This window comes from Galeopterus variegatus, unplaced genomic scaffold (genome assembly GCF_000696425.1).
Source record: "Galeopterus variegatus unplaced genomic scaffold, G_variegatus-3.0.2 Scaffold2095, whole genome shotgun sequence".
NCBI classification, from domain to species: domain Eukaryota; kingdom Metazoa; phylum Chordata; class Mammalia; order Dermoptera; family Cynocephalidae; genus Galeopterus; species Galeopterus variegatus.
The window spans coordinates 210,857-238,549 of record NW_007728206.1 but is presented as its reverse complement, the minus strand read 5'-3'; the positions used below and the strand labels follow the sequence as shown (position 1 = coordinate 238,549).

The window sequence follows — 27,693 nt, the reverse complement described above, 5'->3', positions numbered from 1 at the left end:
CTATAGAAGTATAATCTTACTGTTATTATTACATAATTTCACTTATCACACTATTTCATAACCATGCATTTGCATAACTGTCTTCCTTTTTAGCCTGTGAGCCCCTTGGGGACAGGGAGGGTAATCAATTTATTTCAATTTGCTGAGAATTCTCCCAGTTTAGCACTGAGAGTCCTGCACCCTGATAACCCCCTCAGTCTCAGACAAACCAAGAGAGTTGGTTATCCTGACTGAGACCCTATCATATTCACCTTTGAATCCCCAGGGTCTATCACAGGATACATAGGTTACAAAGCAGATCATCCATAAGCATTTGTTGAACTATAGAATCAACATTAATTGTCTTTCCACCTTCTTCCTCATACACTTTCAAACTTCAAAAATAGTATTCTTCGTGTGTGTGTGTGTGTGTCTGTGTGTGTGTGCATGTGCACACATGCACGCACATGCATAGGAACTAGAAAGGTTGCTTCCATCCTGTTATATGTCATCATTGTAATAGATTTGGCCACCCTTTAGCAATCAAAGACACACCTGCCATGTTAACAGTGAGTGGGGAATGGAAGGGGTCAAACTTTCTTTTCTGTCTAGTGATAGGCAGGTTGAAGTCTAAAGTTCCCCTAGTTCATATCACAGCCTGGAGAGCAATCTTGTCCCCATCAGAAATGTTCCCTTCGCTGAGTATATCTGTCTACCCAGCTGTTAAGAATGGCTATAGCTCCTATTTCTAATTTGCTATGCCTTACAACTGCTCCTCATCCAAACTGGTTCATATCTTTTTTCACAGTACAAATATACCAATGAAGTCCCACAACCAAGCCCCAATGAAACATGAACCCTGGAAGTGCCAAAACTCATAACAAGGGCAAGAAATCTTGTCTCCAGAATCAAAATCTAGGAAGAAGAAGCTGACAGGCAGCCATACCAATCTCCCCTAGGAATAATAATAGCAGAGTTGTTAAGAGCATGGGCTTTGGAGTCGGAATTCAAATCCTGCTGCTCTATTTCCAAACTGTAAGATCTTGGACAAGTTACCTATCCTTTCTGTGCCTCAATTTACTTGTTTGTAAAAGGAGGGAATAATAATAGTACCGACTTCATCACAGGGTTATTATTACCTTTAGTTTTAGCCTGTGGAAACAAAGCTTGAGGTAAATCCAGTTGCAAATGTTCTACTGGGTGTCGGGAAATACAACCTCAGGAGTGAAGGAAAAAGGAAGATGAGTCAAAAAAAAAGAAGGGAAAACACATAAAGGTGGTTTGTAACTGAACTAGCAAAAGCTTCATAAGAAAACACATCTCATTTGTATGTGAAGCCGTCAGAACAGTCTACAGGTGAGGGATGGAGAGGACATTATCTGCTGGCTCCTGCCAGTTTGCTGTCTCTCATCAGTCCAATTTTTCCCATTTCTAGATGGTGTTACCCAGTGTCTCAGGATAGACACGAGTGAAGCTGGAGCCTCTATGGGTCTTGCTGGGTCAGGGCTGCTGTGGTTACTGCTGTCACAGCTGGTATGCTGGAGGCCATGCCAGAGCCCACCCTCCACCTGAGATGGCTGGTGTTAGGAGACTGGATGATGGTGGCAGTCAAGTTTCTCTGATTGAACCAGTAGCGAAGCCCAGGGAACAGGTGGTTGTGAAGTAAATCTGAGGAGGCTTTTCTGTCTACAGGCTATTCTTGTCATTTTGTACCTGGATTCTCCAGGCTATGGTCACTTTTTCTTTACAGCTTGCTCTACATGTATTCACAGGTCCTTCACAAGTCTCCAAAGTGTAGTTGAGATCAGGCTATAATATTTCAAACAGCAGAATTTTTTGAAGAAGCCCTATTTACCAATTATTTTATGGTTTGCACTTTTTGTGTCTCCTTCTAGAAGTCTTCTAGTTTTAGCTTTTACACTTAAGTCTACAATTTATTCCAGGCTGATTTTTGTATATGATATAAAGTAGAGGTTGAGGTCTTTTTTGCATATGAATATCCCATTGTTCTAGCACTATTTGTTTAAAAGTTTATCATTTTTCCTATTGAGTTACCTTGACACCTTTTTCAAAAGTCAAATGATCATATATGTGCAGGTTATTTCCAGGCTCTCAATTCTGTTTCATTCATTTATATTTCTACCCTTATGCCATTGTCTTTATCTATATGGCTATCCTTAAACCAATCCCATACGTCTCGATTACTGTAGCTTTATAGAAAGTCTTGAAATCAGGAAGTGTAAGTCTTCTAACTTTGTTCTTTTTCAAAATCATTTTGGCTATTTTAGATCATTTCCATTTCTATAAAAGTTTTAGAATCAGTTTGTCAATTTCTTCAAAAAATAAAAACCTGCTAGCCTTTTGATTGGAATTGCATTTAATGTATAGAATTTACCCCTTAACAGTACTTATTCTTTCCATCCATGAACAAGGTATATATCTCTATTTATTTAGGTCTTCTTTAATTTCATTCATTAATGTCAGTTATTTCTTAGTATACAAGTTCTTCATATATTTTGTTCTATCTATGCTTAAGTAGATTTTTGCAGATTTATTATTCTACATAAACTTTCACATCATCTGCAAATGAAGACTGTCTCACTTCTCTCTTTCAAATATATATTTATTTTATTTATTTTTCTTGTTCTACTTCACTGGCTAGGATGCCTAGTACAACAGAGAAGGTAGGAGTAGGCATTCACGACTTATTTCTGACCCTAGAAAGAAGCACTTGGTCTCTAATAATTAAATATGATGTTGGCTATAGGTTTTTACAGATGCTGTTTATTAGGTTGATGAAGTTCCCTTTTGTTCCTGAAAAAAACTTTTTTTTATCATGAATGGATGTTGTATATTGTTAAATTCAACTGCTTTTTCTGCATTTATAGAGATGACCATATTATTTTTCTTCTTCTCTTAATGTACAGAATTTCACTGATCTTGATGAGTAGGTGAATATTATACTAATCTTGCTTTCCTGGAATAAGCCATGCTTGGTCATGGTGAATTATCCTTTTTATATATTGCTGGATTTTGTTTGTAACATTTTGTTGAGGTTTATTGCCTCCATGTTCATGAGAGACATTGGTTCATACTTTTCTTTCCTTGTATTGCATTTTTCCTGTTTTGGTATCAGGGCAATGGTGACCTCAAAAATGAAGCCAAGTTTTTGAAAGGGTTTGGCACAAAACTGGTATTATTTCTTCCTTAAATGTTTGTCAGTCTGTAGCATTTAACATGATTTTTATTAAAGATTTCTGAGGTAAGATAAATGATTAGGATACAGAAAAAGAAAATATAAAACTAGAAATTAACTTTCCCATAAAGGGTGTACTCCTAGCTAATTACCTCCTAAAGCCTGGTTCTGCAGCCATGTTGCAGAGACAAGCCCGCCTTTAACCAACCATGTGTCCCCCTCTCTTTGGAGCTCAGATCCCCTAAGACTTTCTGAAGAAAGAAGAAAAGATACATATTTCTTTAGAGCAAACCCTATAGGTTTTAATTTTTCGTCTTATATTAATAGCTAACAAATGGGTAGATAAGTAGTGGTATATCCATATAATGGGATACTACTCAACAATAAAAAGTGAAAAGTTGATACACACAATTTGAATGAATCTCAAAATAATTAAGTTAGGTTAAAGAAGCTGGATTTAAAAAAAGAGTACATACTGATGATTTATATGGAATTCTAGAAAATGAAACCTAATTTATAGGATCAGAAAAGATCAGTAGTTTCCTGGGAACTGCGGGAGCAGCAAAGGGAGTTCTGTCCAGGGAGGGGTGAAAGGAACATATGGAAATTTTTGAGGATTATGGATATGTTCTTTATCTTAACTATGGCAATGGTCTCATGGATATACACTTATGTTGAAGCTTATCAGATTGTGTACCCTTTAGACACATGCAGTTTATTGTATGCCAATTATATCTCAAAAGAGATAATTGCTGATATTTATGAGATAATAGCTAATATTTATTGTACACCTTTTTTCCCCAGGAACTCTGCTAAACAATTCATATGTATTTTCTCATTTAAAACTCTGATATCTCTTTTAGACTACTGCATGGCTATTAAGATAAGGAATAATGTTAATGATGAGGAAATTGACGCTCAGCAAAGCTAAATAACTTGCTCAAGTTCACACAGTTAATAGGGAAAGAGCTAAAACCTATTAGATCAGCCTTATATCAAAGTCCCAACTTTTTAATACTGTACTTACAAACACCGTGATTATCTTGGAGTTGAAGAATGGAATAAAATGTAATGATAGACCTCATCCTGTTGGGATTTTCAGTGAAAGTGACTGACAAGAAATGCTCTCTGAAGAGTGATATCCCAGACTTAACACAACAAAAATAGTTTCTGTGTCCAATCTCTTACTAAGACTGTATCTATTACCCATCAAGTATGTCATTCAACATTTGAGCATTGTTTTTTTGTTTTGATTTTGTTTTTCAGTTTAATTCAGAGATGCAGAGGGTAATGTTGCTATCATTTTCAAGACATTCTTATGTTATGTGGAATCATATGACACAGTCAAACAGAGAAACTGAGAGGAGGCTAATAATGGGAGCATTTACAAAGGAGTGGGAAGGTTAAGGAAAACCAGTAATGAATAGGGAAGCCTGAAGGAACAAAAGAAGAGGGCGTTTTCTGTAAGTCAGAGAAAATAGCTATATGGAAAGGGATACCTGACAGAAGTCAAGGGGTAAATACCACCACCTCACTCCCTAATTTCCAGTTGGTGCCTCTCATTGGCTGGGCAATATTGTCTTCTGATCCATGAACAGGGAATGTCTTTCCATTTATTTGTATTTTCTTTAATTTCTTTCAACAATGTTTTACAGTCTTCAGAAAATTAGTTTTGCATTTCTTTTTTTTTTACTGAAACATGATTGATTATACATATTTGTGGCATACAGTTGAATATCAATAAGTTTAATTTCTTTCAACAATGTTTTACAGTCTTCAGAAAATTAGTTTTGCATTTCTTTTTTTTTTTACTGAAACATGATTGATTATACATATTTGTGGCATACAGTTGAATATCAATAAGTCTAGGTATGGAACATAGGTTTTTGTTTCTTTGCATGTCTCATAACTTTTTGTTGAAAACTAAGCATTTTAGTAATATAAGGTGGCAATTCTGGAAGTGAGATTATCCTCCCACTCCAGTGTTTGTTGTTGTTTAGTGATTTTTTCCAGAACTAAATCTGTAAGGTCTATATTTTTTGTCATATATAAGCACTGAAGTCTTTGCTTTGTTAGCTTAGTGTTTAACTCATGATCAGACAGAGATTTCCTTAAATGCCTGGAACCAATAAGTCTCCCAGTCTTTACAGAGGGACTGTGTGTGTGTGTGTTGGGGCATGACTTTAACACTGAGCCAGGCAGTTAACAGCTCTGACTTAGTCTTCACTTCCTGCATGCACAGAGCCTCAAAGTTAAGAGATGAGAGCTGAAGATCTTCTCAGATCCTCTCTGAGTATGCTCCCAGTCCTTGGCATGTATGTGGTCTGTTAGATTCTCAGGAATATGTCAGAGCTTTTCAAAGCCTTCTATAGACATCTCATTCCCCAGGTTTTAAGCAATTGTTAAATGATTGCTGACATTTGTTTTTGACAAATACCTCAGAGGAAAAGGCTATTTGCCCTTGGTGAACTCTGAGTCAGATCAAATAACAACAAGCCTTGTAAGTGGGGTCTTCCAGGGAACCACCAGATAGGCCAAATATTGACATTTCTATGGAAATGGGGTTTTGCAGAAGCTCCAGCCCTATTCTGTTCTCTCCAGTGGCTAAGAGAATACTGTTTTTACCCTGAATGTAGACTGTTGGGTTTTGAGGCTACTACAGAGCTGGGGAAGATGGGAACAGGGCAAATTAAAATGCCACAAAACTTGCTGTTCTTACTGAATGCAGCCATTTATCTTGAACAACCCTTTTCTGGATTATTGCAAGCCTTTGGTTAATTTCCAGTATTCTGAAAAAGTTAAATCTGACCATTTTTGCTAGTGTTTTCATTGTTTTTATGGAGGAGAGGATTTTTGGAGTTTTTTTCTCTGCCATTCCCACTGACATCCTATTCTTTTATTTTTAATCTTTATGTGAAATGTTTATTAAGGTATCCTACTTATAAATGGCTTTCTAGAAATTCTAACTGGAGAATTTTTTTCTTTTATTAGGAAAAGTAAACTTTTGTGTTCACAGACATGTTCAATCTTAGCCCTATTACTTCATTTTACATTTTCTGTTCATTATGCTTTTTTCTCTTTTTCTTAAATTATTTTTAGACTTCTCTTTATTTCACTCTTCCCTCTAATAGTTTGAAGTTCTACTTCCTATTTCTGTTTTGCTAAAAGTTACTGTAAATGTACATACTAAGATATCTAAACTTACATTTTTCTACCAAAACAAAAACTAAATAGTATAATAAGTACATAAAATAAGATTTCAAGACAATGTTAAAAATAGGCAAGAAAAAAAAAGCTATTTAAATTATTACAATATACTTTGATATCTCTAGTTTGGGAAGAAGACTTGGGGTAACCTTAATAATTGTTGCTATTTATTGAATGGCTACTACAAACAGCAAATAGGATAGGTACCTTTCATTTGTTGATTAATTAAATCTCTACAACTCAATTAAGAAGTGCCCTATTATTGTCTTTTTATATATGATTAAATAAACTCAGAGAATTTAAATGAGGTGCTCAAAGTCACAAAGTAACAATATCAGGATTAAAGCTTGGGTCTGCAAATTCCAGAGCCAAAGCCGCACTGATTCGCAAATGCTTACCCCTTTCCATAAGGGTAAAAATTTAAGAGCACATTAGTTAGGAGGGGCATGCATATTTATAAGAACAGATAACAGAAAGTTGTCCTTCTCACTATCTCTGACAAAATTTTAAATATAGAGAAGGAAAAAAAAAACTATGATAGATGAAAGCTAAAAGAGTGGAAACATGCTAAAGACTAGCCTGGAAGGAAGGGACAGCTGGGGGAGTATGAGAAGGAAGTCAAAGAGACAGAGAAAGCCAACCTATTTTGACTGAAGGGAACAGATGGGAGATGAGCAAAGACAAAAGGGACCATGTGGGTAGGTGTCATCAGTGAGAGGGCAAGTAGCTGGAATTTGATCAATCGACAAGAATTTATTTACTGGACTCCAGGGTATTGTGGGAGATACAAAAGAATGTAGAGTTATTTTGGGAACGATAATGATGTAGACAAGACAGATGGCTTTAACTGGGGCATTAATGCTGAAGGAAAAGGCCAGAGACAGACGGCAGAAAGAAAGAGGTTAAGGTAATCCCCATGTGAGCCAGCCTGCATATGAATCTGGAATTTTTTGTGGTATGAAAAGAAATAAATTAAAGGAAACCCTGTAGCTGACATTGAATCAAAGACAAAAGATTTGTACATGGGAGGAAATGATGCCAAATCACTTATCCTTTCCACTTCTGCTTTTGTGAAAATTAAAAATTACTAAAGATTTATAAAAACACACATATAGACACACTAAAGACAATGCTTTGTGTCATCCTCCCTAATGCAAATATGTCCATTTAGCTAAGACTGGGTAGGACCTAATGGACATGATTAAGACTGATTAGGTCTGACCACCTTGAAAGGAACTAAGTCTTTTTGTCTTGGAGGAAGTTGCAAGCAGGGTTTAAAAGCTGCCTAAGGAACCGGCCCCGTGGCGCACTCGGGAGGGTGCAGCGCTGGGAGCGCAGTGTCACTCCCGCAGCGGGTTCGGATCCTATATAGGAATGGCCAGTGCGCTTACTGGCTGAGCGCGGTGCGGGCGACACCACACCAAGGGTTGCGATCCCCTTACTGGTCAAGAAAAAGACAAAAAAAAAGCTGCCTAAGGACATTTTACAAGGTAGTGAAGATGTATCTCCATTTAAAGTGAAAGTAAATCAAGGTTAGTTGGTGCTAGTGGACATGGAACCCAGTTCAGAGGCATGAGGCAGAAATGAATTTTCTGGGTAGCCCTCCAGTGTATTATATGTAATAGACTCTCATATGTGCATTCATTTATTTTAAAGTATATGTTTAGTGCCTTGTATACAAAAACTTTAGCTACCATTAGTTTGCCTGTATACTAGGCTCTTTACATGCACTATTGCAACAAATTCCCACAATCCTGATATGTACATGCTATCATTATCCTGTTTCATAAAGAAGAGAAATGAAACTCAGACATGTTAAGTAACTTGCTGAAGATCACATAGTCAGTAGGTGGAAGAGTAGGAATTGATATCCTAATCTGTGTTATATTTCTTTTACCCTGAGGCAGGCACATTTTAGGTGATGGGGATATAAAAATTAAGACTTGGCAGTCCTTGCTCTTGAGGGGCATATAGACTAGCTGGGAGGCAGAGCTCCAAACACACAATTATAATACCATGTTTGCCATAAAGGCATATACTAAGTGAATTAGTAGAGAAATATATAAATTTTCCTGGGGATGCTAGAGACCTACTTGAGCATAGACTTCAAGGATCAATAATCATTTCCAAGGTGATGAAGGAAGAGATAGAATTCCAGTACATGCAAAGCAACACATGCAAAGATCTAGAGGTAGGAAAAACCTTGAACTATTTAGGAAACTCCAAGACTGAAACATAATTACACCTTGAGAGAAGGAGTATGCAGGGAACAACCACACTTTCTAATATATCCAACAGAGGCCAGCATCTAGAAAGTGGTAAGTAGAAAATCCCAATTACATATACCCAAGAGGAGCTCAACAGAACCACTAGGTTACAGAATTGAGACACTTCTTCAGTTGGGATAGAGACCAAAAGACTTTCAGTAGAGATTTATATCATATATGAGTGTACTTTAAAAAGTTCATGGAGAAAATAGAATTAAAAGATCATACAAATCTTTCCATAAATGTGTTGAAGTATCCTTGTATATATTTGCATGTAAATGAATATGTTCATATAGTAAATGGAGGTTGTCATTTCATTCCTGCCACAAGTTAGCTCTGTGGCCATAAACAAGCTACTCCCTTTCCCTGGGTTTCAGCTTTTTCATCTACAACATAAAGAACCTGGTTCTGATGATCTCAAAGATCTCTTCCAGCTATCATATTGGATTAGAACTCCAAGTGGGGCTGGCCCAGTGGCGCACTGGAGAGTGCACCGCTCCCGCTGAGGGTTTGGATCCCATGTGGAGACCGGTTCCCGCTCACTGGCTGAGCGCGGTGTGGGTGCAACACCAAGGGTTGCGAGCCCGTTACCGGTCAGTAAAAAAGACAAAAAAAGGAAAAAAAGGAAAATAAAAAAAAAGAACTCCAAGTGGATACCAGAGATGATAACTTTCTCTGTCAATTTATAATTTTGTTGTGTAAAAGATAAAACATCAGATTTCTCTCTTCTTAGGAATTGCCGTGTGAAAATGACCCACCAAGGGTTGCGATCCCGTTACCGGTCAGTAAAAAAGACAAAAAAAGGAAAAAAAGGAAAATAAAAAAAAAGAACTCCAAGTGGATACCAGAGATGATAACATTCTCTGTCAATTTATACTTTTGTTGTGTAAAAGATAAAACATCAGATTTCTCTCTTCTTAGGAATTGCCGTGTGAAAATGACCCAACAAATGCAGAATTTACATCTTTCTCAGTCAAAAAAACATAGTGCCCCATCATCTCCCAATGCTGCCAAGCGTCTGTATAGGAACCTGTCTGAGAAACTGAAGGGGAGCCACTCTTCATTCGATGAGGCCTATTTTAGAACAAGGACTGATCGGCTGAGTCTCAGAAAGACCTCGGTGGTAACCAGACTCTTTATTCTTGTGTCAGTTTGATTTGCTCTGTTATGTTTGGATTTAAGGAGATTCTAAGATGATCCATGTTTACTAGTACTTCAGAAGCTGATGTTTGCAATTTTGTGATTGCTGAGTTAGAGTCAGGTAAAGCAGGAACTGCACATATCTGTGTTAAACACAGTTTGAGTGATTGTGAGGTTTTCTCTTTCTCCTTAACTTCTTTCCTTTTCTTTTTCCCATTAATTTTTTTTTTCACTACTAGGCCAAGGAAACCAATCCCCAAAAATAGCAGTTTGACAAATATGGAGTCTCAGATTAAATAGGCTTTCTGAGTGCTCCAGTGTCTATTCAAATAATAATATTAATATTATTTACTTATTTCTAATGTATACTCCACATGCTTTTGAAAAGCATTCAAAACAGAATTCAGGCAAAGAACACATACGAATAAGAAAGAGACAGAGAGAGAGAGACAAAGCCAGGGTGGGAAGGGAAGGAGGAAAAAAAAAAGAAAAGAAAAAAAGAAGAAAAGAACTAGAAAAAGAAAATATTAGGGGTGAGAATAAAAATAGATGTACCCAAAACCTGGGCAGATATAGTACCTGAAATTTATCATTATGTTTATCTTTGAGCTCCCAGGCAGTCAAAGCAGAAAAGGAAACACAATTGGTTATAGCATCCCACTGGCTGTCATTTGCTGTTGCTAAGTCTTCTGGCCTTTATAGATGTAGTAGTGAATTATGTAACAGAGAATGGCATACAGAGTAGAACTGATGATGTTACAGACAGTCTAATATAGTGGTTTCCTATATTGGCCCTCAGTAAAAGCTGAGATCATGATAATAACATGCTCAGCAAGGGTAATTTTGCAGGAGGTAATGGCACCATTTGTTTGAGCCTAAAACAGAAAGTCCTAGCATTTCCAGATGGAAACATGCCAGGGTTTGCCAACAAAAGCATAGAGGAGGAAATGACTGAAGAGTGAGAGTAAATATGGCACATGAGAAATTAGAAATACTGAGAATCAAAAACAAATACACAACTGTAGACAAGACAGCATTTTAACTTTGAACTTACTTGTTTTCTAATACATTTTCTCATTTAAAACTTATCTTCTGGGAGGGCTTAGTTGTGGTTAAGTTGTGGTCTAAGCATCAGAAGTTCTTCAGTTTAGCAGCAGATTGTGGACAAAACACTTCCACTCAGTGGACTGTCTTGCAGCAAAGAGAACTGCATACCAAAATAGCTCTATTCCCCAGGTCCCCATTGTCAAAACAAGCATTTGCACAGTAGCTTTGTATTTTCCTAAAATTCCGATTTTGTGTTACGTACTCAGCTAAACTCAACCTGTAGCCTTTGATGGGGAGAATGGATTTTTGATGAGACTAAAAATAAAACCTGCCTACTTAACATTTGGTTAAATCTTCCACATGTTAATCAGGTGACCCCTATTTAGTGAGTCAGGAACAATGATATTTCAACATTTTTACCAAACAGCTCTTGGAGAAGATACCAAATAAATGTTTAAATAGCACATATATTGGGCTATAGTAATATGTATTTGAGAGAATTCCAGAGCCCTTCTTCTTCATTTACCAGCAACCCTTTGAAAGAACTTTTCAAAGGAACCATCATGTCTTTAGTTACTTTTTACTACAGATGATTTGAATTCTACCATATAAATATTCAACTTCTGGCTCTCTCAGGCCCAATAACAACTTGACATTCAACCACTGAAACCATCCCTGGACACCACCACTGCAGCCCTTCACCTCAGGGCTCAGAAATGACAGGTGTTCAATGGTTGGGGCTCTGGACTGAGAAAGTATGGGGTTAGAACACAAAGAAGTCTAGATATGTGGACAGCAGCCTACAGGCAGTGTGGAGCTATCAGAGCTTTGTAAATGGGAAAGTGATATGCCACATGTATATTTTAGGAAGATTACTCTTGTGTCAGTTTAAAGCATGGGCTGGAGGAGACTAAGACTAGCAGATCCAGATAAGGGATGATAACATAGAGACCTGGGGATGGAGAGAGAGGGGATGAGTTTGAGAGAAAAACAGAGAAGTGTTCTCTCAATTCCACGCTAGTCATAATTAAAACTACCTGTGCTATCATTAAGATAAGGGATGATAACATAGAGACCTGGGGATGGAGAGAGAGGGGATGAGTTTGAGAGAAACAGAGAAGTGTTCTCTCAATTCCACGCTAGTCATAATTAAAACTACCTGTGCTATCATTATCTATGCTAGTATCTCTTAACTGTGTCTTGTAGAAAACTATCCGAGGGGTAGTGAAGGCAAATGCAATAAAATGCACATTAAAATTATTAAAGGTCCTGAGAGGTCCTCCAGGAAAATAATACTTGGTTTAATCCAATGTTGACCAAATTTATTTGACCACATGCAACTTTCTTCATAGAACAAGTTATAATAACCTATCAAGCAGTATTCCACAGAAGACTGGTTTGAGAAAACCTGATTTTTGTTTTTATCTGAAGACCAGCAAGGCTATACTGTATCTTCTCAGTTCATCTAAATGTACTATCAATTCAATGCCCGTTAAAAGTGATGGAGGGAAGAAGGTCCAACACAGTGTTTTCTTTGGAGACCTTAAGATAAATTGTAATTATATCACTTATAAGTGGGCATGCAGTCTATGAAGCAGTTGCTAAAATTCAAAATAGCTAAGCTGCTAAGACACACTGTTCTATAAAATTGTACTAATTTGCTATTGCTCTTCTCTTCCAGAACTTCCAGGGCAACGAAGCCATGTTTGAGGCAGTCGAACAGCAGGACATGGATGCTGTGCAGATCCTCCTGTACCAGTACACACCAGAAGAACTAGACCTCAACACGCCTAACAGTGAGGGGTTGACACCCCTGGATATTGCCATCATGACCAACAACGTGCCCATGGCTAGGATTCTTCTGAGGACAGGGGCCCGAGAAAGTCCGCACTGTAAGTAAACATGAGAATAAAAAAACATACTATCAAATCTAGACCCCAGCTTTATGCCACCAAAATAGCCATTGCTGACCTTCAGAGCAAAAACAGTTGACTAAGCATAGGCTCTGAAATTCCTTACATGTTTTCATGGACTTTCATGCAAACAGTGATAGTGTGTATCAGTCTAAGCATCAAGTAGCTTTCTAAGTAGAATATGCTGAATGTTATTGGAAAGGGGCTCCCAAAGAACTTCCTTCTAAGAATTTTATCCCAAGCTTTAAAATATGTGAGATATTCCAAGTGAAGATATGGAATAGGAGGTATACATAGAAAGACAATGAGCATGTGTGCATTTGTGTCTTTGTATCCACAGTGAATATGGTGGCTTCATTCATTCAACAAACACTGAGCGCAGGGCACTGTTATAGGTGCTAGGAATGGAGTGGTAAACGAGAAAAAATTCATGTTCTCATAGAATTTACGTGCTACTTGGGGAGATGTCCAAAAGCAAGAAAATAGGTGAATTAAAATATAAACTCAAATATGAGGGGTCTTCAAAAAGTTCATGGAAAGATTTGTATGATCTTTTAATTCTATTTTCCACCAGCTTCTTGAAGTACCCTGGTAGTGACAAATGCTGTGAAGAAAATAAAATGAGTGAATGGTTGAAGATTGAAGGGACAATTTTAAGTAGGGCTGGGCAAGAAAAGCCTCTCTGATGTGGTGATATCTGAGTTGAGTCCTAGATGATATGAAGGAATGAGCCATGAGAAGATGTGGGGGTCAAATTCTCAGCAGAGTGAACAGCACATAGAAAGGTGCTGAGGCAGGCAGGAATGAGGTTGACACACAGCAGTCCCCTCTTATCTGTGGGGATATGTGGCTACTTCTAATGTCTGGAACCCTGATTGCTGCACCAATTGTGGCAACCTTAATCCTGTTCATGACACCAATTGTCTAACTCCATGACCACGCCAGTTGTCAGGCTCTTTTACCTGCCAGTAATCCTGCTGACTGGGCCACTTGTTTAGCTAGGGCTGGGTCTGGAGTTCACAGACCCCTCAAGCCCATTCACAGACTGGGTCACAAACCCTTCACATGCCAGGCTGGGTCCCCAGACCCCTCACATACCACGCTGGGTCACCAGACCCCTCACATACCACGCTGGGTCACCAAACCCCTCACACGCAGGTCTATGAGCTAGGTAACTGGCCAAAAGGTCCTTGGAGCCATAGGTTAGAAAGCATGGCCTCACAGGGTGGATGCCCAAGGCAGAGACCTGCCTGCCTGCTTAATTACCCCCCATCTCTCTCTCTCTCTCTCTCTCTCTCTCCAAAGAACACAAGAATAGCAATAAAACTAAAAAGATACATTGGTGCACATGTGCACTAACTCTACACACACAGACACACACACACACACGCACGCACACACAACTTACTTACAATGGATGTGCTAAAACCACACCCAACTGGACCCGAGGCAAGGGCCCTGACCAAACTATTCTATTTTCCCAACAGGATATGTTCCAAGACCCCCAGTGGATGCCTGAAACTGCAATACGACCATACCCTATATATATTATGTTTCCCCTATGATAAAGTTTAATTTATAAACTAGTCAAAGGAAGAGATTAACAACAATAGCTAATAATAAAATAGAACAATTGTAATAATATGCCAGCATCACTACTCTTGTGCTTTGGGGCTACTATTAAGTAAAATAAGGGTTACTTGACACAAAAACCAACATGGTCAATTTGATGACCGAGAGGGCTACTAAGTGACCAACAGGTGTGTAGCATATACAGTGTGGACTCACTGGACAAAGGGATGGTTCACGTCCCAGGCGGGATGGAGTAAGATGATGTAAGATTTCAACGCACTACTAAGAACAGCACACAATTTAAAACATGAATTGTTTACTTCTGGAATTTTCCATTTAACATTTTTGGACCACAGTTGACCACAGGTAACTGAAACCATGAAAAGTGAAACTGTGGAGAAGGGAGGACTACTGTATTTGAAGAACAGGAAGGCCGATGCGGCTAAAGCAATGTGGCAAAGGGGAGAGCTGAGGAAGAAGTCACTGGGACTAGATGATGTAGGACCTTGAGGCCATAGTAGAATGTTTAACTTTGATTGTTGAGAGTGACGGGGAAGGTGGTAGAGCAGTTTAGGCAAGTGAGTGACATTTTCTGCTTTACATTAAAAGATCACTTCAGTGCTCCAGGAAGAACAGACAGTGGTGAGGTGAGGCAATTATGAAATTGGGAAGGCCAGTTAGGAAACAATTTTAGTGGTGTAGGAGACAGATGCCAGTTGCCTGTACAAGCATGATAGAGATATTGAGTAGTGGTAGAATTCTGTATATATTTTTAACAGCTGTATTAAAATATAATTCACATACCACACAATTCACCAATTTAAAATGCATAATTCAATGGTTTTTACTATGGTTGCTCCTTGACTTATGACGGGGTTATGTCCCAATAAACCCATCATAAGTTGAAAACATCATGAGTCAAAAATGCATTTAACACACCTAACTCATCAAACATCATAGCTTAGCCCAACCTACCTAAAAGTTCTCAGAACACTTACACTAGCATACAGGTGGGCAAAATCATCTATTTTATAACAGAAAGCCTATTTTATAACAAAGTGTTGAATATCTCATGTAATTTATTGAATATTGTACTGAAAGTAAAAAGTAGAATGGCTGTACGGGCACTTGAAATACAGTTTCCACTGAATGCCTATCACTTTCACACCATCTTAAAGTTGAAAAATCCCAAGTTGAACCACCGTAAGTTGAGGACCACCTGTACATGCACAGAGTTGTGCAGCCATTACCACAATCAATTTTAGAAACTTCTTCATCACTCCAAAAAGAAATCCCATACCCTTTAGCTATCACTTTCCAACCTCCCTACTTCTCCCAGCCCTAGACAACCATGAATCTACTTTTTGTTTCTATAGATTTGCCTATTCTGGACATTTCATATAATGGAATCACATAATAAGTGGTCTTTTGTGACTGACTTCTGGATGCATTTTGAAGTAGAAATGATAGTACTTGTGGTAGGAAGCTGCTCTGGGGCCCATGGCAGACCCTGCCCAGGAGTGACTGGGATAATATCACACAGCACCCCCCGTGCCAGGCACTATTCTGAGCACTTTACATATACTGATTCCTTTAATCCTCACAGCAACATTATGAGGTAGGCACTCACATTCCCTTTGGTGCAAACTCTCTGACCCAATAACCACAATGGCTTTGAGCCACAGTTTTTATGTTTCCTAAAAGAAAAAAAGTAAACTCATCAAACTGTTAGTTTCACTAATACTGATTCACTTACTTCCAAGTGGTGAGACCCAGGAGGCTGAAAGAGAAGCAAGCAAATATAATTAGAGGTCACATCTCTGTTCCTAAATTTCATAAACCACCACCACCCAAAGACTAGGTACAGAGACAGATCCTTGTATCAGAAAACTCTTTTATTTTAAAAATGCTAAGCTCACCACATCTATGTCAAAGAGAGTGAGGATTTGGGTTCTTCAGAAGAGCTCCATAGTCCAGGCACTGCTCCCTTTTCGTGGAACTGGAAGATTTGGAGGGATGGGCAGAAAAGGGTGGAATAAATCAAAAAGTCATCTTTGCAGCCTTCTGATTTATTCTGCAATAACGTCTGTCCCAAAGACCCAGTGAGAGAGGGGTGAAGAGAGAATCAAGGGTCTGAACACAGAGAATGCAGACTGAGCCGCATTTTATAGAACAAGGAGACCATTCATCTAGATGTTGCCATGGCCATCCTGCGCTGGGCTGGATGAAACATTAGTCCTACTTACCTAGACGCTACAAAGAATTCTGCGTTTTCCATGAAAACAGCAAGACTACTAACCTCCCAAAGCCCCCTTGTGCATAATTAAACCTCAATAAAAGAACTCAAGTACTAAATACCTAGTTAAACCAAAAGCAAACTTATGCAAGAAGATCACTGGTTTTCCTCGTTCCCTCTGGGATGATAACAATGTTACCATCACAAAGTTGTAAAGGATGGACTATAAGAGATAAAACCAGGTTTCAGCCTCCAGGAAATGCAACACCTAATTCACACTGGCCACCCAGGAAGAAGTCAAAAAGATACTACCACAAGTAGACTCACACATGTAAAAATGGCAAAGGAATATTGAGTATCTGTGTAGTCTCCACATATATTATATCTGGTTATCATACTAACCCTGCAGGATGATGTTATTAACTCCATTTGAAGATAAGGAATTTGTGTTTCTGAGAGGTTAAATGACTGACCAAAAGTCACACACTTAGCAAAGGAATAGGGATGTCAAGGACTCAAGCCCAAGCCTGTGGGACACTGTAGAAAAAAACCAAAAACTGTTTTTCCTCTGCTCTCACAATATAACAATCAACATGAAAGACTATGGAGATAGCATCAGATCACACAGGTTGAAGGCTCAGTCCTCAAGACTGTCCCCCACTTCAGATGCCAGATACAGGCCTCAGGTTGTTTTACCTGTGCTTCTGACCAACCAGCTATAGATTGGGGTTCCCACAGCTGTCTCTCTGGGATCAATTAATTTGCTAGAGCAGCTCACAGAACTCATGGAAACACTTACTTACATTTACCAGCTTATTACAAAGGACATGACAAAGGATACAGATGAAGAAATGCATAGGGCAAGGTATGGGGAAGGGGCAGAGAGCTTCCACCCCTCTCTGGCATGCCACTCTCCAGAAAACTCTACGTGTTCAGCTATCCAGAAGCTCTGTGAGCCCTGTGCTTTGGGGTTTTTATGGAGGCTTTATTAAATAGTTATAATTGACTAAATCACCAGCCATTAGTGATCAACTTAACCTTCAACAACTCTCCCCTCCCTGGAGGTTGGGGGGCGGAGCTGAAAGTCTAAACCTGCTAATCTTATCTTGGTCTTTCCATGCTTCCTAGGGGCTGCCAGCCATCAGTCAACTCATTAGCATACAAAAAGACACTATCACTTTGAATATTCCAAGGATTTTAGAAACTGTATGTCAGGAAACCACTAGAAGACCAAACATTTTACAATATTACAGACGCCGACACTTGGGATTTTTCCACACAAAGTTACTGCCTTTCCAAATAACCGAGACGAAGGGCCATGGCACAGGGCCCCTGTGTCTTTCCCTTTGTACTGTTTGCTAAAACCCCTTGGTATATTTCTCTCTTCTCTTCTATGCAGTAAGTCTTCACTCCTGTTGGGAACAGGCAGAAGAGAACAGCACAATGTTTTCAGGGATTTTTAATTCACTTTATATATCAAGTATGAAAGAAATAGAATTGCTTCTATGCAAGAGTATCCTCCAACCCATGAGAAAAACCAGTCTTCAGCCAGAACCAGATAAGCAAACACCTGCTACAAACTGTTCCCCAGAAGCTGAAGAGGTAGGATATAAGAGAAGAAAAATAACAATGAGACCTTAAATTCTTAGTGTTTTACACATACAAAAATGCTTTTGTCTGCATCATCTCACTTGATCCTCACAACTGGCTTGTGAGTTGGAATTTATTTTCCTCATTTTTATCAATAAAGAAATTGAAATAAGAAAAGTCAAATAGTTCACCCAACACTACAAAGCTAATAGGTGTCAAGAGTCATGGTTTGAACCCAGACCTTCTGTATTAAATGTTTTGGTATTTGTGGAAAAGCTTTAGCACACTTGCTGGCACACAGGAAGTGCTCAATTCCTTCCTTTCCTGCCTTTCCATCTGTTCCTCTTCTGACGACTGTCAAGTATTTCAAAGCAGAGTGTAGGGTTTCTAATAAGGTTAATTTTCTTTCTTCCCTTCCCCAGTGTATCACCTTCTGAAAACTAGCCCTACACTCTTTTCACTATGCCAACCAAGGATCCCAACACAATTCAGAAGTCCTCTGTAATCCTCCCTATTTCTTAACAGGAATCACAACAACACAGATGGGTTTAGGGTCATAACTCCTAAGCTGTCGGTTTGGTCTGTCTTCCAGTCTTCAGTCTCTCAATTACAGAGCTGTATGGAGATGTTCTTTATAATCATGGCTTGAAACTCAATCATGTATCTTTCCTTATTCAAAGAAAAAATCCTAGAAGTGGCCACCCAAACTTGCACACTGCCCTGAGGTTAAATATGAACGTACTTTAAAAAGTTCGTGGAAAGATTTGTGTTATCTTTTATTCCAGGAACTTTTTGAAGTGCCCTCATATATGCAGTCCCCCAGCCTACTCATGAGATGAATCTGCTATCTTTATTCAGGGACTCTTTCTGTTCCTCCCACCTTTAGACAGGCAGCATAAAGTAATACTTATTACTTGAAGAAGAAAACCATTATTCTACCATTACTAAAGTAGAATCCCAACTACTTCTTTGCAGACTGGTGTGCTGAGCTTGAAATACAGGCACAGAATCTGAAAGGACCACAACTAGGACCATGTACAGAGGTGCCGCAGGACACCTGTGGCTATGCCATTGATCGTTCCATACACTTAGGATGCCAGTCGCTATGACTCACGCTCAGTTGAAAAACAGCTATCTGAGAAAGACTTGTCTTTATATATATATAAAGCCCCCAATCATGAACTCCTCCTCTTTCCGACTAACTCACATCCTGCCCCCATCCTCAAATCACAGTTTAACAGTCTCCAGGAGGAATTTGCTGAATCACCAATGAGTGTCTTGCCTTTCTGGGGCTGCCACTTATTTGGTATCATTAAAGCCCTGTAAACAGTAATCATAAAGAAACTAGCTCTTCTTGGGTCCCTATCATGTGCAAATCTTGTCACTTGCATGGATTTTGTCTCATCCTTGAACCCCAGTCCCTGGCACATAGCAAATACTCAAAAAATTTCGTTGAAATTTAGTCTCCATGAAAGCCATGTCTTATGCTGCTGGGAATCACAGATATTGAGTTTTAGTGTATACACACACACACACACGCACACACGCACACGCACACACACACATACTCATACATGATGTGTGTAGTGAACACAAACACATATGTACTGTGGAAAAAAACCTTTATGTCTCCCGATAACTTACACTTTGGGGTACATTTTGTCATTGCTGCTGCTGCTGTTGTTTTCCCAGCACTGTGGCAGAATGTGGTTGTACATATAGCCTGATTTTTATTTTTACACCATTGATAATGTGGACCAGCAAGAATAGTGGAATAGTTCCCAGTTTTAGTCTTTCTGCCCTTGCCCTTAGCTGCATGCTCCCATCCCTCCAGACCCTCTCCACTCTCTCTGAGTTTCTTGGTGAACTCCTCACACACTCACTTTATCTCAGATGCTGCCCCTGGAACTAGGAAATATCACCCAGAATGTGACATGTTCAGTGACATCATAAAATGTGATTGCAGAGTTGCTGTCATTCGAGTATGGTACAGACACCGACATTACAATTTTGACAGACTTGTCAGGATGCACCACTAGTTGGTGCAGTAGTCAGGGGTTCATGTATGTGCTGGGACCAGTTCGGGCCATGTCTAAGAGGTGTGACTATAAATTAATGAGGCTGGCTTTATGTAAACAAACACACCAGAAAGTCTACAATCCAAGTGAATGTTATCCTTTAACACAGTTCTCATGGGAGACCCCACACTTGTTCCAACAGTGCTGCCATTGCTGTAAACACTTTTGGAATTGTCCACAGAGTCAGTTTATGAGAAAATCTGACTCGTTGCTTAGAGTCACACCTGATTTTTTTCCAAAACAGCATTGCCCAGCGTCATCACTCTCAATGTTCACCAGACTTGGCCCTAAATGATTTAGAGAGGTTTCCTGAAATCAAATCCACCCTCAAAGGACAAAGATTTGCAGCCTGTAAGAATATGTAAAGAATGAGCCTTAGGCAGGTCTCTAGATGAGCCCCAAATATTTTTAACTGCTTTATTAAAACAGGGGTATCAACCTGCTCCTCAAACCTCATCTCATATTGTGTACCCCTCACCCACCCTCCATTGTGTTCCTTGAACATGCCAAGCTGTCTTACCATCGGGCCTTTGTACCAGCTATTCCCTCTACTTGCAATGTTTGAATGCTTTAATTTTGATCAATACATGGCCAATTCCTTCTTAACATTCATGTTTCAGCTTAAATGCAACATCTTCAGGAGAGGCTTTCTCCAGCCACCTAGTCCAAAGTCTAAAAATCACTTTCTAATCACAGCACTCTATTGTAATTTCCTGCATAGCAGTTATTCTCAATGTTTTCATTTGTTGTATTTTCTATCTCACCTGCATTGGAATGTAAACTCCACAAGAGCGAGACCTGTCTGTCTCATTCACCACTGTATCCCCAGAAAACAATAGGCACTCAATAATTATTAGGTTTTTTTTGTTTTTTTTTTTGATCGGTAAGGGGATTGCAACCCTTGGCATGGTGTGGTCCGCACCACGCTCAGCCAGTGAGTGCACCGGCCATCCCTATATAGGATCCGAATCTGTGGCCTTGGCGCTACTAGCGCTGCACTCTCCTGAGTGAGCCACAGGGCCGGCCCTCGATAATTATTAGTTTAATTGAATTAAATGAATTCCAATGAACCTCCTCATTTGAGGGGTGTGAATATAGTATTTCTTATGAAGGGAGTTATTTTACTAAATATCTAGTGAATTAACCTTTTTTTACATTTCCAAATAATTGCTTAAACATCAGGTGGCCGCAGCCTAAGTTCCAGTCACCTATTCAAGAGTTCATAGATGTCTTTTATTTTTTTATTTTAAAATAAAGATTGTATATATTTAAGGTGTATGACATGATTTGATAAATGTATACATTATGTAATGATTATGACAAGCTACTTAACATAATCTATCACCAACAATGCTGTACATTAGATTACCACAACTTGTTTATCTTATAACTGAAAGTTGGTGCCCTTTGATTAGCATCTTCCCATTTTCCCCACCCCCGAGCCCCAGGCAACCACCACTCTACTCTGTTTCTAGCTATTGATTTTCTTAGTTGAAAGAGGTTATTGACAGCCCACCCAATTCATCTGTATACACATGAGCACACTCACAATCTAGGTTCCCATTCCTAAATTCCTCCAATGTAACCATTGCTGTCAATTTCGAGGGTATCTAGACTTTTCCCCATGAAGTTTAACATACACACAACAACAACAATAACACAGAAGTTTTTTTTTTTCTTTTTTGATGCAGCTTTTAAATTAAATCCTTAGCATAGGCTAAAAATTAAATTTCTGGAGTCAGAGAGTTCCAACTTCAACTAAACACTTTGACACTCTGTAGCTATGGGAAAATTCCTCAACCTCTCTGTGCCTCAGTTTCTTAATTTATAAAATGGAGATAATAATTGTGTCTACTTGTGTTAGTTACATATTGCTGTGTAATGAATTACCCCAAAACTTAGCCAGCTGAAGATAACAAATGTTTATGTCACATAGCTTCTATGGGTCAGGAATCTGGAAACAGCTTTAGCTAGATAGTTCTGGCTCAGGGTAACCCATCAGACTGCTGTCATCTCAGGGCTTGATTGAGCTACAGGATCTACTTCCAAGTTTACTCAGAGTGACCACTGGCAAGAGCCCTTGCTGCATGAACCTCTCCATATGGCTGCCCTATGACATGGCAGTTGGTTTCCCCCAGAGAAAATGATTTGAGAAAGAGAGAAAGAGAACAACCAAGGTGGAAGCAACAGTGTCTTTTACAACCTAATCTCAGAAGTGTTATACTGCTGATCTCACAGATGAGCCTTGGTAGAGAGTAGGAGGGAACTATACAAGGGTATGAATACCAGCAGACAGAGGTCATTGGGGATCCTCTTGGGAGGACTAGGAGGCTGGCTACCACACTACCTATCTGGAATAGTTGAGAATTAAATAGAATAATACCTTTAAAACATTTCTCATTTTACCTGGCACACTGTAAATATTCAAAAAAATCATTAGCCTATATAATTCTCAAAAGAAAAATAAAACAACCCAAGAGTTTCTGGTAAAGAATTTAAATATTTTACTCATCTACTGTATCATTTGTGTTGCAAAACACAGCCCAATACAAGCACTTTTTAAAGTTTGTAGAATTTTAAGTTCTAAAACTACACTGTCCAACACAGGAGCCACTAACCACATATAACTATCCAACACTTGAAATGTGTCTACTTTGTCAAACAATGGAACAGAATAGACAGCACAGAAATGATCCCATGTTTGTACAGTCAATTAGATTTTGACAAAGGTGCCAAGATTACACAATGGGAAAAGGATAGTCTCTTCAATATGGTGCTGGAAAAAACTGGATATCCACATGCGAAAGAATGAAATTGGACCCGTATCTCATACCATATACAAAAATCAACTCAAAATGGGTTGAAGACATAAACTTAAGACCTGAAACTGTAAAACTACAAGAAGAAAACTTAGGGGGAAAACTACATGACCTTGGTCTGGGCATTAAGTTTTTGGATTCAATCCCCAAAGTGTAGGCAACAACAAAAAGATAGACACATGGAGTAACAACATTAAAAAGCTTCTTCAGAGCAAAGGAAACAATTAAGTTTGAAGAGACAATCTACGGATTGGGAGAAAATATTTGGAAGCCATACATCCAATAAGGGGTTAATATTTAAAATATATAAGGAACTCAACTCAAGAGCAAAGCAAACAACACCACCAGCAACAAATGGGCAAGGGACCTGAATAGACACTTCTCACAAGAAGACACACAAATGGCCAACAGATATATGAAAAAATGTTCAACATTGTCAATCATTAGGGAAATACAAATTAAAGCAGCAATGAGATATTATCTCATACCTGTCAGAATGGCTGTTATCAAAAAGACAAGTGATAATAAGTGTTGGCAAGGATGTGGAGAAAAGGGAACACCTGTACACCATTGGTGGGAATGGAAATTAGAATAGTCATTATGGAAAACTGTATGGAGAATCCTCAAAAAACTAAAAATAGAACTACCATATGATCCAGCAATCCCACTTCTGGCTATTTGCCCCAAAGATCAAATCAGTTTGTCAAAGAGATGTCTGCACTGCCATGTTCATTACAGCACTATTTACAATAGCCAAATTACGGAATCATCCTAACTGATCATCAACAGAATCAACAGATGAATGGATAAAGAAAATGTGGTATGCATACACAATGAAGTACTATTCGGCCTTAAAAAAAAAAAAAAAAGAAAGAAATGCTGTCATGTGTGATAACATAGATGGAATTGGAGAACATAAGGCTGAGTGAAATAAGCCAGGCACCGAAAGACGAATATTCTCAAGTATGTATGGAATCTAAAACAATCAAACTCATAGAAGTAGAGAGTAGAATCATGGTTACAGAGGCTGGGAGGTGGCAGTAATAGGGGGATGATGACCAAAGGGTACAAAATCTCAGACAGGAGAAATAAGTGTGGTTTTTTGTGGAGAAAATAATTAATAATATTGTACCACACATTTCAAAATTGCTAAAAGAGTAAATTTCAAATATTCTCACCATAAAAAATAAGTATTTGATGTGATTGATATATTAATCAGCTTGATTTAATTGTTCCTCATTATATTCAGAACTCGTGAATCACTTTGCACCCCATAAATATGTAGTTATAAATTGTCAATTTTCAATAAAATAAAATTTAATAAAAAGAAATATTTCTAGTACAAATTGAAATGTGTTCTAAATATAAAATATACACTGAATTTCAAAGGCTTAGCACAAAACAAAAAAACACAATATGTCTAATTATTTTTATATCAATTACATGTTGAAATGATAACATTTTGAATATACATAGTTAACTGAAATATGTTATTAAAATTAATTCACCTATTTCTTTTTGCTATTTTAACGTCACTACTAGGAAATTTAAAATGATGTGGTTCACACTATATGTCTATGGACAGAGCTGAAAATACTGGCAGAAGACAGGTTTCGTACTTAAGTCCTATATGATGTCATTGGGAAATCTGCTTTGGATTTCCTAAATAAGTTGCTCAAGTGTTTCGTGTGTTTCTTTTATTTATTTATTTATTTATTTATTTATTTATTTATTTATTTATTTTTGTCCTTTTTGTAACCGGTAAGGGGATCGCAACCCTTGGCTTGGTGTTGCCCGCCCCGCGCTCAGCCAGTGAGCGCACCGGCCATCCCTATATAGGATCCGAACCCGCGGCGGGAGCGCCGCTGCGCTCCCAGCGCCGCACTCTCCCGAGTGTGCCACGGGCTCGGCCCTCATATGTTTCTTTTAGATAAGATGTCCATTTGTCCCTTTGACTTTGAGTTTGGTGAGACCTGGGCAGGAAGTTCCCCTGTGAGTCACTGGTTCTGGCTTTTTAAGAAATCACCAGTTACAACCTAACTTATATAGTATGGACTTTGTGAGTCCACCTTCTGCTGGAAAGTAGCAGGGAAGGAAAAACACTCAAGAGCTCTATGTTCAGGTGTAATGTGTTCTAGGAGAAAAATTTCCACAGTAATTAAAATGAACATTTAATCTCCAGATCTCTAAAACCTTTTTGGCACCACACTCTCAAAGTCCTTGGGAAATTCTCAAAACAAGACAACAGGTTGAGACCTAAGTGAAGCCAAAGTGAGTTTTGAGTTCTAAACCTTAATAAGACAGGTAAATTGGAATTTATTTTTTGAGTTTCTCTAGTATAAGTGTTTTTTTTTATTTTAACTTCTCAACATACATTGTAGTTGATATTCATGTCCCTTTACCCGTTCCACTTCTCCCCTCCTTCTCTCCCTTCCCCCCACTACATCATATCTGTTCACTTATCTTAACAAGTTCAAGGAATTGTTGTGATTGTTGTGTCTTCTCCCCCCCTTATTTGTTTGTATATTTATTTATTTATTCATTCATTTATTTATTTATTTATTTTTAGCTCCCACAAAAAGTGAGAACATGTGGTATTTCTCTTTCTGTGCCTGACTTGTTTTACTTAATATAGTTTTCTCTAAGTCCATCCATGTTGTTGTGAATGGTAGTATTTCATTCTTTTTTATATCAGAGTAGTATTCTATTGTGTAGATATACCACTAAGTGTTGTTTAATTTAAAACATTTATTTATTAGAATACCTCTATATTACTTCTTTGAATGTTCCTGCCTTAAAACAAGTCAGTCGTGAAGTTGTTAGAGGTTATCACTCATGATCTGCAAAGATAAATTTTATTAACTACTGTTCTTGTTGGCTAGAGGATATTGGCTTATGCAAGATTTATACTTCAGTGACCTTGTTTTTTTCCTTAGAAATAACAGGTAGTGCTGAAGTTAACTAATATATTTCTGAATAGTAGCTGAAATGAAAAATTTTTATCTGAGGCAAGAGTTGTTTTTTGTTTTCCTTTTTTTTTTTTTGATGGAAAAACATAGGGCTATTTTATAAAACAAGTATTTGCATTTATTTTTGTGTGCCTCTCAAAAATATAGTAACGATGTGTGTAGTAATAGTAATAATATGAATCTCCACAAATTGAGTCTTCTGTGTAAAGATTATCATTAATTTATTACATCTTATGAGACAGGGGTTATTATTATGCTACTTTTACAGACAAGACACTTGGGCTCAATATGGTGGAGTAAGGTCAGGGTCATACAATTGTAAGGGGCAGTGCTTGATCTAGAGGACCCTAAAAAGCTCTTTCACTGCATTGCCTCCACTTTAAAAATAATGGAAACACAGATTTCAGCTCAGGGTAAGGAAGCTTTTTAAAATTCAGAGTTGTGTGAAGATGGACGAGGCCGCATTAGTAAGCAGTGGGTTCTCCTCACGAAGGAAATCACACAGAGCCAAGGGTATTGTAGGAAGATGGGTCTAAGGTTGCTTATAAGGAATCCTTCTAACACCGAGGTCAAATGATTGTCTTAGTGCCTCGTTTTTCTAATCAGTTAAAAAAGAGGAAAATACTAATAATAATCATACAGAAGGTGTTGCTAAATTACAGAATGACGCATCATTAGTAATGGGCAAACGTGTCCATTTTTTTCAAGCAAACAAAATTTAAAAAAGAGGAAAATACTAATAATAATCATACAGAAGGTGTTGCTAAATTACAGAATGACGTATCATTAGTAATGGGCAAACGTGTCCATTTTTTTCAAGCAAACAAAATAAATTGTTTCCTAAAAGCCTCAAGTAAAAATTAGTTTGCATTTTGCCTTCATATTTTCAAGCTTTAAGCAATTATCAATCAAGTTCCAAATTCACGAATTGCAGAGCGAGGACAAAATTAAAAAACAGTAAGTAGTTGGCAATCCATAGGTTCGATTCCAATGGTGAAGAAAATCCATGCAGTCCCTGATCATTATTTATCTCAGGATTTAAACAGTAACAGTAATTGTAACCTAACACCAAGTTCCCGCCCCACCCCCATCCCCATCCCATAGTTAATTAGCTGGGCAGGCCTTAATAACAAATACCCACTCAGAAGCACTGGGTGGTAGAAACGCAGCTGATAATTAAACACCACAATAGCACGAAGCCTATTTCAGGAGCCACCGAGTGGTCTTGCCCCAGCCAAACTGCTTTCCACACTCTCACAGACCCTCTATTGTGCTGGCTATTGCCGCTCAGAGGGATGGTTGCTTGGCTGGAGAAGGGACCAACTGCAATGAGAGAAAAGACCAAATCTCTTGCTAAGAGATTAGGAGTGCTGGACTCAAGAAGGAAATATCTAGTGGGTGCAAATAAAAGGGGAATAGACCCAAGAAAAAGAGAAGTGGACACAGGTATTGATATTCAATACTGTATCCCACAGACATGTACAATCGTGTTTCTATAAATAAATAAATAAAGCTAAAAAAGAGAGAAGTGTACAGGCAAGAAAATCAATCATAAAATAAACTTAGCCTTTTTTCTAAGTCCACCAACCAGCTAACATGAGTTTGCCAATCACATGCCAAACAGGGATCAGAAAATTGCAATACATAGATAATACGTTGATTTGCATTCCATTTGGTTTA

General features: G+C 38.3%; 1 protein-coding gene across 1 annotated transcript in view; it reads left to right on the top strand.

Annotated features, from left to right (window-relative positions):
• The window catches only part of ANKFN1 (ankyrin-repeat and fibronectin type III domain containing 1), a 146,296-nt gene that overhangs the window by 13,919 nt on the left and 104,684 nt on the right, over positions 1 to 27,693 (top strand). Inside the window, exons 3-4 of the mRNA XM_008580439.1 lie at positions 9,571 to 9,772; positions 12,518 to 12,728. Coding sequence (XP_008578661.1) covers positions 9,571 to 9,772; positions 12,518 to 12,728 — 413 coding nt within the window. The remainder of the gene's footprint in view (positions 1 to 9,570; positions 9,773 to 12,517; positions 12,729 to 27,693) is intronic.